Genomic DNA, 13,140 nt, shown 5'->3' on the forward strand with positions numbered 1-13,140 from the left:
CTTTGCCCAGAGATATGGTTATACATTCTACAAGAAAACTAAAGTATCTTTATTTGCTTTGAATGCAGGCCGCTCACAGGCACTATATTCATAGCTTGTTCTCCAAAAATTACTAAGTGCCAACTTGGATGTTCGTTGACTTCTAAATTTAGCCATTGCTTAGTCAAACCTGGCGTTCAATTTTATGTTAACTAGCTTCTGGCACTTTTACCCGTGCAGCTTTAAGAGCCTCTAAATACTAACCCTGACCAGATTCCCCAGTAAAACCGAGGGGCAAAGAATGTAATTTCCATTTAACAAAAGTGGAAGCCCAAGAATGAACTCACACAGCACTACTGAGTAAGAACACAGAGATGAAATTATTTCACGTTATTTATCACTAACACTAAGAATCAACAATGAATCCCAATATCAGAGCTATTTCAAGTCCCCTGATCTACTAGTTAACACATGACTGATAATTAGTGCCAACTACTAGGTATAAGGCAGCAAATTAACATCAATATGCCATTATAATACGGAACGGGGTTTTTTTATTGCAAAAGTCTGAAGAATAATATAGAAAATTTGTTTAATTCTTTCATAAAATCTTGACGTGAAAAACTCCTCCAAATGAAATATCGATCGAGGTTCCAGTTTCAATTTTCTTTCACTTCATCCCCTTCTCGGCAACTTGAGAAACGCTTAATAACCTTCTTGCGCTTTTTGGATGCCGCTGCTGCCAGTTCTTGCGCACTAATGCGCTCAGTTGAAATCATTGAAAAAGGCATATATATTCATTATACATATAATTTACGATTTTCGGTGTCTCTCGAACCTCCCCTTTTCTGTTTGTTCTTGTGCATGGTGAGGAAATTGTCCATTATGTTAATCAATTATTTGTAATACCATACGTGAGTTAATATTTGTATTAATTTCCCTAATACCATTCCGGTAAACATGTTTTTTCTTTAATAGAAATGTATTAATTTGAAAGAGAACAATGTTGTTCACCATATATTACGTTGCTGCCACTTGGATACAATCTTGGAGACTAAACTATGTAAAAAACAAAGTAAATGAGTATCTTGTTCGAAATGCCACAGTGGTGTTGTATCAAGTACCCGAGGTAGATATAACATCGGATGCTACTGCTGAAGGTAAATTAAACCTCTAGTGACTAAAATGAGCCGTTCGTAGACTTGTCACTTTTCATTGATGTCAGTTATTTTAACTACCATTTCAGGTGGATTTACTGTGCAAGTTCCGAGTGTGTCTTCTAATTACTGTGTAAACAAAGATGATGCAAAATTGGGCGATTTACTGTGGAATGTAGGAAATAAACGAGTGTACTCACTTTTTCCAAAAGTAGGAAAAGGATCTGTAAGTGGAAAGTGAATCTTCGGCGTTGTGTGAATTAAAGTTAATATACGTTTCTTCTGTTTCAGCAAAACGTTGACCTCAATCAATGGATAAGTTTTAAAGACAAGGGATCGTCCGTATTTCCCATTAATACTGATATAAATAATATAATAGAAATCGATATGGACAACAAAATAGAGGTTCTCATAGAAGCTGACTTTTTGGATGGTCAAGGCCCTGGGGAATTTGCTAAGGTTGCTAGTTATTAGATGTCCTTATTTATTATATTTGAATATGTTTTCTTAATGCTTGCCATTAGAAAATAGAATTGATTGCAGATTCTGCAAATTATAACGTTATTAGGTCGTCATTTTAGTGCAAGAGTTTATATTTAGTTAACTATTAAGTGGGTCCTATGGTGCTATCCACTTCTGAGAGATTTTTGGCTGTCGAATGTCAGTTTTTAGGCTGTTAAATGTTAATGTAGTTATTAAATTATGCTGTAATTAGAGATAGCGTGTTTAGTTTGATGGATATAGCAGTGAAACCTGTTGTGGCCCCGTAAATGTAATTGATGTAATGTGATTTTTCCTTGAAATTTCAACCTCTCATATTGCCCACAAAATAAATCTAAATATATCATTCCTGCACATATCTCGAACTCTATTGAAGTATTGAACGAGGAATCAGTGAAAAAACAACTCCTTTTTGATGCAAACAACTAGAGCAAAGGCGGTTTGAAGTACATCATTCTTAAATTTCATTATGCTCAATAAATTGCTCTTGATCCCTAATATTTTCGCCAATTTTTGAAGTTATTTTTGTTTAATAATGGGGTACTTGTTTTTCGCATTTTTAAGGAGTTTCATGTCCTTAATAGTCATTTTTTCTCAGTTACCACCAAAATCCAAGTCTTCTTTTCTCTAAGTGTCGGTTTTTAGTTTTCTCCATTGTTATGTGGAAAAGAATATTTTTTTGAGCCGCTTTTAATGTTGATCTCTATTGATTTGATTTTCCCTCGAATCTATGTGAAGAGAATCAGGTAGGTGTGGTGGCTTGTTTACTGACCTCCCATCCTGAGGGCCCAGGTTCAAATCCTGGCAGTGGCAGAATGGTTCAGAGATATTGTGATCCCTGCTTGGCTGTGATGTGGAGAGTACTTAGTGTGAAGTATGTCATCCCTCAAATGGGAAGTTAAATTTTGTGGCCCATTGGCACCTTTTTTTAAGAGTAGGCTTGTGCCAATGCCAGGATTCTCTCCTCTCTTCCTTCATTCCCTTAAAATCATATCACTACCACATTATCCAACCATCCCCAATGGCTGTTGGTCACATCCCCTCAGAATTGCTTCTACTATTGCCTGTCTCAATAATTTATTGATACAGTAAATGCTGTTAGTTTAAATTATTGCCCTGGTTTCTAAAACAGGAGAGTTCAATAATCATACCTCAAGCACATCAGGATATCGTTCACTCATGAACCCAAAGATAACCAATTGGGTTTGGAAGTGTTCTCAGAACTCGTCTGGACAACCAACCCAGCACTTTAGGCTTAAAGCAGGGACTGGATTCTTGGCATGTAATGTTTTTCTTAATAGGAATGTTTTGTCATAAAAGATATCTGCACAAAATCGCTTCTTGTTCTAATCCAAACAATTTTCTATTCAAAAGGTTTACACCTTTTTTTCCAAAATATAGAGAATCCAGTGTCCACTTTGCTTTTTCCATTGTCATATATAAATAAAATCAACAATCCTTAATGACTGGCTTAAAAAAATTTGTTGTCTCAGGCGTAACTTTGTGGAATTTGCATAACATATTGAAATGTAATGAAATAATTGACTTTGTAATTCCACACACTTTTTGTGTGTGGAATTACAAAGTCAATTATTTCATTACATTTCAATATGACTGGCTTGTTAAATAAATCTTGTGACAACAGGGATCCTTGAAGCCTCTCAAGCCCCGAGAAAATATTTGGGCCATCATCGTGCCTGGCCAAAATTTAAATTTATGAAGTGTGTGGAAAGTTAAATACTACAAAATGTTCATCATGTTTTGTCATTTCTGCACTTTTTTGTTTAGAAGCCCATTAACTTTTCAATTGTATTTTTGCTATATATATATATATATATATATATATATATATATATATATATATATATATATATATATTTTTTTTTTCATTAGTATGGTGCTCTAGGTTAATATTGTGTTTAGTTAGAAATTTTAATATGTTTTACTGATTTACTATTTTTGTTTGGGAATTTATGTAACAAAGGGCATATTGAAGTGTTGTTTGCCAAATCTTCTTTAGTTGAGTGTTCCCAAATGAATGATTATTGGAGAGGGCGTTACGTAATTACACTATTAGTTAGTGATATCTCATTGAAACTGCATTTAGCAATTACGTAGTTTAATTTTTTCCCCAGATTGATACATATGGTGTGCTTAAAGCATGGAAGGCAAGCGATCATTTTGGCATAATCATGGAAACTGATGTGAACAATTTGGCTAGATTGGGTCTTTGCTTTTTGTTTGGACATCCCAACATCCAAGATGGCATGGAGATAATACGATTGGAAAGTAAGTGTTGTAGTCTTTCCTTAGCTTTGCTGTTACTGATATGGTTCAAAAGCTCTCACTGTGAAAATCAAGAATGCTGCTTACTTCTGGGTTTCGGCATGTGCTACTTTCTGCTATTAACAGTTTTATCAATGTTACTGCTGATGTCTTTAGGTCAAAGTGATATAGCTTGCTGATGCTGCTGCTCTCTGTTTAGTTCAATTTTGAAACTAACTTTTAGTGCCGTGGAGCTGGTGTTAGTTATCCCTGTTGAAATTTGTGAACTACATAAGGATGGCCAAGTTCGCATTGTCACTTTGACCTGAAGATACCAGCTGTGACGTCAAAATTGTTTTCAGAAAACAGTGACACACATGGTGAAATTCAGGAGCATGCAGCCTTCTCATGGCTGTTACTATGTCATGTGTTCTTCTATCCTAAATGTGCACTCGTTTGGCTCTTTGAAAACTCACATGAGGTCAGTCATTCAATGAGAAGTATATGTCTGAGATAGAGTTATATTTTTTGGACCACATGAACTTGTCACAGGGCATTGGAATCATTAGACATGATTTTTGAACTCTGAAATTGTAGCATAGTAATGCGCATCAGTGGATGACTTCATTAAAAGTTACTGTCGTGTTCTCTCCCAAAGTTTCTTTGAATTAGCCTCTGCTTTAGGTTTTAAACTGTTTTAACCTGTGAATGATTTGTGTGCACATAAGATCCCCTTGACCTACTAAATTTTTATTGAGAGGGTTTTAGAGGCTTCTTAAGTATTTACTTCATTAGCTGTATCATTCTCTTACTCCCATTGCTTACCCCTGTCACATTTAATTTTACCCAAAGTTCTTTTACTTACATTTGATCTGTTACATTGTAGCATTTTTTTCTTTAAAGCGTTTTAAGTTAGATGAATTTATCCACATGACCAGCCAATTTCATAAATTAATCTTTAACCTTGGTGATTACAACAGACAACTTCCTATTGTCCATTTGCTACAAGTAGTTTGAAAGCCAGGGATAAATCAAAAGAGAGGAAAACATTAATTGGGCAATGTTAGATTTTGATTTTTTCACATTCAAGCAAAAGAATTTCAGGCTACACCATGTTTACCATTTAATTCAGCTGTTATTGCAAACAAAAGTGTATTAAAATTAAGGTTAAACAGAAGAATTTTTATTTTTTACGTGAAATGTGTTCAATTTTCCATTGCAGGAGATATATTTACAGTAGATCAATAGTTAAGGTGATTAGGAATAGGATCTTCAGGAATATAATTTTAAGTGAAGGTCAGCCAAGAAGTTTTAACAAATGATCAGAGCCTAATCGGAGAGTAAATTCAAGGTTGCTCTCAGTTCAGCGTCAGTCCACAACTAAAGTGCCATCACTTGGTGGAAACATTCTCTGTTCATTATGAAGAATTAAAATCACTTGGTATACTTCCACACTTAATTTATTTCACTGACCATGGTCTTGACACATTGTGTCAAGCACTATTTTCAAGGTTTTGGGTGAGCCATCACATATTTGTAATCATTGTGATAGAAGGTGACTGTTCCTTGGTTGGAGTGGATTTGAGAGATAGTGTGAAGTGGGAGGACCTTGGTCAGGGGCCCTAGTTATTTTATTACATACTTTTGGAAGTACTTGCAATAATACTAGTATGCATTAATTTTCCAAACAGCTGCCATGATTATGAGCACTTTTTATAGACTTCATTCTCATTCTAGACTCTCTTTTATTGTTTCTTATCCTATAGGATCTTTTGTTGGGCATCAAAATTAATTTATTTTATTTTTATTTATAAAATGTCTGTGGGTCGCGCTAGTCCAGTGGGTAGAGCATTGGACTGCTGACTGGAGGGTCCCGGGTTCGATTCCCGGGCAAGGCACTCTGGGCACCTGCAGCTCCACCCAAGCTATGTGATTTTTCGGGTACCAGTTCTTCCTGGGAAACCATAACCAGCACAGGGAAAGGAACCAGCCCCCCTACCCTGGTGTGTGAATTTCAGACGCAGTCGGGCTTAATACTGGGTGAACTCTACCATCACCTACCAAACCGACCTTCGGGTTGATAACTGTGTTTATGGGTTTTTTATATAACGTCTTCATTGAGATTATATAGGCCCTTCCTCCGCCTAACCTCTATACGAGGGCGGTTCAATGAGTACCCGTGTTAGAAATGAAGAACCGACCTTCGGGTTGATTACTGTGTTTATGGTCTACATATATATATATATTTTTTATAACACTATTCTTCAGGATAATTATATTTAAAATATGCTGTACCTCTTTCTTTTTACAGCTGTCTCTTGCAGTGGCCAGCCATGTCGATTGTTGAATGCTGATTCAATTCCTATGCCCAGAACGATTCTGCTGCAAAGTACAAAGGAGAGTGATTCGGCAGAAGAGGCAGAAGATGGATATATGAAGAGCATTTCATTCACTGGTTGGTCAATTTTATATGCTTTAAATTGGAAGGAATAACTTATTTTGGTTTTTTAATATTATGTATTTACATATGGTAAAACTTGCTTATCATATCTCTAATATGATGGCCGAGCAGAGTTTCTTGGGAGTATTTATGAGTGCGGAGATTCTCATTTCCAACCCTCTAATGGTGTACGTTCTAGTGATTCATCCGATGAATACCCAATGGCAACCAAAGTACTAACCAGAATCCTATGAGAGCATACAATGAGAGTGCAATTATATAGTTTTCATGCAATTGTAGAAAGTGGATGTGATGCAAAAAATGGATTACATCTTTGAATTCAGCATCCAATGTTGCATCACATACCCCAAAAAGCAAATGCGATGAAAATTTGTCGTCAATCTGCTTAATTTGGGGAACTTCATTTTAATGGAATGCCAGTAATTATGAGTTTGCTAAACAAAGAATGTTAATATTAAATTCACCTTGAGGAACAGTTTACCAATCTTGAAAATGTCTTGGACCAAAGTAGTCACATTATGGGTGATGGGAACCTAAGAAGAACAGTAGCATAAATCAGGACAGGTTTTCAAGGAAGGAGTTAACGAGAGGGATGTTATGTAAGGATGTTAGTAAAAGACTTTAGAAAACTTGGATTTGGTACGTAAGTTTTACACATTATTGAAACTTGGCCAGTGAGGTTAAAGATAAGAGTGGCTAATGAAGTGTGTGTGAAGGATGAAACTAGTAAAAGTAAATAAAGCAGTAGCAGGCATGGGAGGGAAGAAGAGAGGGTTATTGGGAGAAGTCTAAAGGAGGCAAGAAATGTGGATGTAGACCAATTTGATTGGTGATGAAACATTGAAAACTTTGTCAGTGGAGGGGTTGTGAGTCAAGGAAGGTAGAGGGAGGAAAAGATGAGGCATTTTGGATTTCACGAAGAGAGGTAGACACATGTGGAGTTGAAGATTTTTAAGAGTAGGGTGCCAACTTGTCTTGTTAGGTGATGTAAGAATGGTAGTGGTAGTTAGGCTGTGTCCATCGAAAACCTAACTTAAAATTGAAGACTACCATGATATTGAGAACTCACCTTATGGCCATTCCTTGTGCCTCTTTTAACAGTTTTCTTCCTGGAATAGAGGGAATGTTCCAAAGAAACTGCGGGAGATGCCGCAACAGTAACTTTTAACGGAGTCATCCGCTAATGTGCATTTTAATGCAACAATTTCAGAGCGTAAAAATCATTCGCCTTGACTGGGACTCGAACCCAGATCCCTCAATATCCGGTCGAGTGCTTTAGCCACTTAAGCTACCGAGGCGTCCTCTTAAACTCTGACATTTTGGGGCTTTTAAAGGAACTAGATGTTATGACGAAATACCGTACATACAATGTCACATGCATTCATAGTCGTGCGCGAGGCGCCACTGTCCACGAGGTTAAAGCCAACACCATACGTGTTTAAAGTTGGCTTTAACCTCGTGGACAGTGGCGCCTCGCGCACGACTATGAATGCATGTGACATTGTATGTACGGTATTTCGTCATAACATCTAGTTCCTTTAAAAGCCCCAAAATGTCAGAGTTTAAGAGGACGCCTCGGTAGCTTAAGTGGCTAAAGCACTCGACCGGATATTGAGGGATCTGGGTTCGAGTCCCAGTCAAGGCGAATGATTTTTACGCTCTGAAATTGTTGCATTAGAGGGAATGTTCTTAATGCGGGACTAATGAAGAGTTGGTAAGGGCAGGGAGAGACACTGAATGTAGTTAAGGGATAAAGAAGTTCTGGAAGCTTGAAAGGTGTTTGGGACAGTATAGGCGGGAACATAGTCATTTTCAAAAACATTTTCATTACACAGTTTTGTACAGGTTTCTTTTGTGGAGAGCAATGTCAATCTGCTCAAGGATCCTATTTTCCCCATCTTTCCAAATTTTGTGTAGGATCTCCAGTGTTAAAATCCTTGATGTGGGTATTCTCAAAACTGCACCGATTGGCCAATGCATTTTATGTCATGGCTCATTGTTTGGCACATTAATTTGTAGACCCCTGATTGGGAAATTATGACCTGCTTCTCCTTGCTATTGCTGAGAATCATGTATAAGAGTGTAATAGGCTGCTCTGGGATGGATGGGTGATATAATGTCTCGGTTGCATGATAGGCTTCGGTTGAAGGGAATCACAAACATAAGATTACAGAGGAAGACTACAAGACTGACAGGTTTAAAATGTCATTTTTTCCCAGAAAGATGAGAAGTCAGAATGCTTGTAGTCGAAATCCCCCAGGGGTCAGTTCGACACAATAAGTTTTAACCTACAAGGTAGGCACTGTGCATGGTTATATATATATATATATATATATATATATATATATATATATATATATATATATATATATATATATATATATATATATATATATTTTTTTTTTTTTTGTAGATTTGCTCAACCTTCCCCACCCATTTGAAAAACCCTAACCTCCTTACCCTTTCCTCCTGGTGCTGCACCCCATGCCATGCTCTTTTTTGCTCGTAGGGTAATGATGAAGATGAAGCGTAATTTTCACCATCACTAGAGGTCATCAAGGGAGTGTGGAATTAGGATAGGTAGACATTTTATGATCGTTAGCTTTGCTTTCCTCATGAGAAGTTCATTGTTTGGCCCACTTTTGTGGTTATTCTGAGAGGTGTTATCTACAATGGTTTTCAGCTCATTATTGAAATTTTGCTTGGAGATTGGAATGTTTGTCAATTGATGAACTATTGAATGGAAGGCTGTGTGTTATGAGGAATACTGATTGTAGGAATTGGAAGGTATTACATGGTTTGCATGGGAGGGTTTGTGGTAGATAGGAGACTTGATTTGGCTACCTACTGGCGATAAGCACTGGTCCAAGAGGCTCAATATACCTTTTTCAAAGAAAGACTAAATTCCTGCTAGTTATTCCACTGCCCAAGGTGCTAGGTGGAAATCATGTGGCTGTTTCTTCAAGATTCCCTTTATTTTACAGTAAGAATTCTTGGACATTATGTCATTGTGGATGAGGCCTCATATTTCAGCGTGATATGTACACAGTGAAGTAGCATCTGGTCGACTTGATTGTAAGACCTAAAATTTCAAGGAAAAACTATTTCATAAAAAAAATTGGTATTGTATCATAGAATTGATAAGGTACTTTGTTAAGAACAAATTGAGTAGCTTCAGGCATAATGTGGTGTAAGTCGAACATAATGAATAACTGATCCTAGCACTTTTCCACTATCAAGTGGAAAAGTGCTATGATCACTAATTCATTAGGTGCTTTGTAGTTTGAATTTGTCCCATATGACGAGTATATAAAATCAGTTGAGAGGTGGAGTGTTCAAAGAAAAGGCTTCTTCGGGAACTCAGTTACTGAATGGCAATTTACAACCACACACTGATTCTTAACCAGAAACAGCTTGACAAATGCATGTGAGAAGTCTTGGGAACATTTATTCTGAAACAAAGGAACCAACATGATGTGACTTTAACAAATTCCTGTATATGAAAAAAATGTTAACCAATGCACAATACAATGACAATTTCAAGATGGAAAAGACAGTGTAGTTTGGTGACAGTGGTAAACTTCTTTCATTATGGAGTACTGAACCATATTTCATTTCTATTGTCTTCATGTAATGGTTTATATGTTAAGTAACCTCTCATGTACGTGAAAATTTGCTGTAAGTAGATTTTTATTACAGTGGAATCCTGATATAACGAGAATTGTGATATGATAGTGGTGCATGTGATACATTTTATTTTCCTCTGATATACACAGAAAATAAATTGGTTCAATTTTGCATCTAGAGTGTGCATTCAATAATATGGGTAAAGCCCTATGATTGAAAATTGAAATCATATAGTTTTGTCTTTTGTGTATGGTATATCTGGGTGCGCATGCTATTGATAGCTTGTTTTTGTTTTCCACTGGACAACCATTTCTGTTGGAGCATGCCACCATCAAGGCTTATAAACACATTGCAATTAAGATTCTGGGTGTCACATCTTCAACCCTTTTCAGCCTATTTTGTCATCAAAGGCCAGTAGCTGAATATGCTGCTTAATGCTAGTTGTATCCTCAGCAATAGTAAGCAAAGTACATTGGTGAGAGATAAAAAACTGACTTTTAAACAATTCTGATGTCTGACTAACTGGGACCGGGTAAAAGTGTGAATGGGTAGTCTGCTGTAGTCTGAACCCTTATCTAAGGAAGATATTTATAGAAATGTACATATTACTCATGTAAAGCTGATGAGACAGACCATGTACTCCCTCCATGATGAAACATGCACAGAATTAATGCACTACCAAAAGGTGTTGGATTCTAAGGACAGACAGGACAAGACTGTGAGTCAGAATAAAATTTGTCATCCACCTACTGGTTTAGAATTTAAACATTTAGTTTAAAGTTCAAAATTTTTAAATTACCTTCATACATGAAATATTGGTTGGCAGCGAGGCCAATTGTTGTTTTATTTTGAATTTTATTCTTCCAACCTTTGGTCATCTCATGTCAACATAAAATGAAAAAGAAGTAGTGGTAGGCATTAGATAGTAGCATTTATGAAAACCTGAAGTTCCAATGAATGGAAGCTGAGTGATTGAAATGAGCCTATATTTCTTATTTGCTCATTTGTGAAGGTTATAGTTGTACTGTTTGTTTGCCTATTGATGTTTTTGCATTGATCAAAGTTTTGTACGTCAATATTTATTACCATTGCATTTAAAAGTGTGGAGTGTATGTGATACTGAGTTGGAAATATGATGGCAAATACAACAACCAACCACATCTGTCATGTTGTGGTGCATATTTATGAATTTTTATAAAAACAAAAGAAAAAGTTAACAATTTTAAGTCTTTGCAAAACTGATATCAAGCAAGTACGTCCACTGAAAAGCTCCACTACAAACTTATAAATATATTATAACAATATGACAATTCAACCAAAACAATTGTGCAAAGCCAAAAAAATGTATGATAAATCATTATTAATAGTTTACTGGTTGATATCCTCATAACTATGGCATAAAACCCACAGATACTTGTATACTATGCAAAAGGTAGAAACTGGTTGGCACTAAATGTATGAGACCAATCCAAGAGTTTTGTGTTAATCAAGCTTTGTGCTATCAGGATAAGAAAATAAATAGTAAGAATGCACGTCATATATTTCCTCAGCAACTAGGATGTCTGCAATTTGAAATCACTAAATTTTCATAAGCTAAATGGCTTATCAAAATCACAACATGAAATTAACAATAACAACATTAAGCTTTAATGCATTTACATTGTTAATGGGTTCATCAGTCATTCTAATATTTAACCAAAGAGTCAGTTTTCTTGAATTTTATTAGTGATTATTTTATGCTCCTTGCAATTTCTGAATCATTAATTATTTCATACAATCTGTCCCAAGTTTCCAAAAATCAGAGCACACGTGCATTGACAGCACTAGGGAAGGTGAACAGTTTCATAGTCATCACCTATATCGTCACATTCACATTCATCTATTACACTTGGTGTGGGCATATCTACAATACCACTGTCTGTTAGGCAACATTATCATCTATGTCACTATCATCACTCAGTGTCATTGCCATTGTCAATTTCATCACATCGGGCTCACAACTGAATAAATGACACAAATCCTCAAAGTAAAAAATTGATTGCCATTTGCTGTCAGTGAAAATGAAAATCCTGTGTGAGGGAAAGATATTGCAATTGTGTCTGCAGTTACTAATCTCTTAAGTCTCTTTCCCTCGGGAGTGCTGGTGGAAGTGGGGTAATGTCCTCGCCTGCCAACCCATGTGTTGCGGGTTCAATTTCCACCTGGGTGGTTTTTTTCTCCACCTAGGGCTTGGAAGTATGTAATTGTCAAATTTGTTATATCATTGTTCAAAGTCTGATGTGAAGGCCTAAGTGCTGTTTTTGGACTAATGCAAATTAAATAAAGTGGCGCGCAACAAATGTAAGGATTGCAAAAGAGTCACGGGCCTGTTCTCACACTTTTTTCAGTATTGGATAGATATTTCTGGAGTACTCACATGGTAGTGATGCTTAAGATTTTTAATGATAACCTGATTGCATGGCTGCAAAACGCTTGTTGTGCTTGGCATCTAAAAGATCAATTTAATTGAACTCGTTCTTTCTACGTTAGCATGTGCTGGGCTGTTGTCAAAAATTAATGTAATTTTGTACATATGCTGTAGGAAGTGCCTGTCCAATGCCTTCACATAGTTCATGGAAATGCTTTCCGGCATCTATGCCTATTTGATAGCTGCATATTCGACCAGCAAACTTTTTACATTTTTGAAGCTGCAAGGATTAAGAAATTTATTATTAGCAAACATGAAAAACTTTTCAGAGCCATCACAATTGCCAGCAACCTTTGCAGTAATGGGCCCTTAAATTTTTTTCACCAGAACACTGTAATTTTTAAATATTCAATTCTTGTCCCAGAGGAAGCGATAAGAATTCCAGTTCCATCAGCATTAAAAATGTCCATTGCTGAAAAATTGTTCAATAATTTAGCAAAAGTTGAAATTACCTATCCTGATTTCATACAATGGGAAACATTTCCTGTCTCATCAGAAACACACTTGAATGCAATTCCATTCATTGCTTTGAACCACCCCATCCAGTCAGGATTAGACTTGAATTGATTGCCAACTTTAACAATGCCTTTAATTGTCCACATTAACTGTACCAAAAACTGGAGCATTCTAGGCCCTTGCTTGTTTAAACCAGACAATCAGTGCCTCTTCCTAATCCTTATGTT

General features: G+C 36.3%; 1 protein-coding gene across 5 annotated transcripts in view; it reads left to right on the forward strand.

Annotated features, from left to right (window-relative positions):
- The first annotated feature begins 298 nt into the window (after window positions 1-298).
- Window positions 299-13,140, forward strand: part of Hcs (holocarboxylase synthetase-like protein) — a 52,835-nt gene continuing 39,993 nt past the window's right edge. For 4 of the 5 annotated variants that reach the window (XM_071585624.1, XM_071585638.1, XM_071585646.1 and 1 more), the window contains exons 1-6: window positions 741-846; window positions 958-1,139; window positions 1,226-1,347; window positions 1,428-1,595; window positions 3,773-3,926; window positions 6,214-6,357. In XM_071585624.1, the coding sequence (XP_071441725.1) occupies window positions 983-1,139; window positions 1,226-1,347; window positions 1,428-1,595; window positions 3,773-3,926; window positions 6,214-6,357 (745 nt within the window). In that variant the 5' untranslated portion in view covers window positions 741-846; window positions 958-982. Of the gene's footprint in view, window positions 340-740; window positions 847-957; window positions 1,140-1,225; window positions 1,348-1,427; window positions 1,596-3,772; window positions 3,927-6,213; window positions 6,358-13,140 lie in introns of those variants that run through there. The other variant, XM_071585631.1, reaches the window with a different exon arrangement.

This window comes from Hetaerina americana, unplaced genomic scaffold, assembly GCF_022747635.1.
Source record: "Hetaerina americana unplaced genomic scaffold, ioHetAmer1.1.p SCAF_1, whole genome shotgun sequence".
NCBI lineage: Eukaryota > Metazoa > Arthropoda > Insecta > Odonata > Calopterygidae > Hetaerina > Hetaerina americana.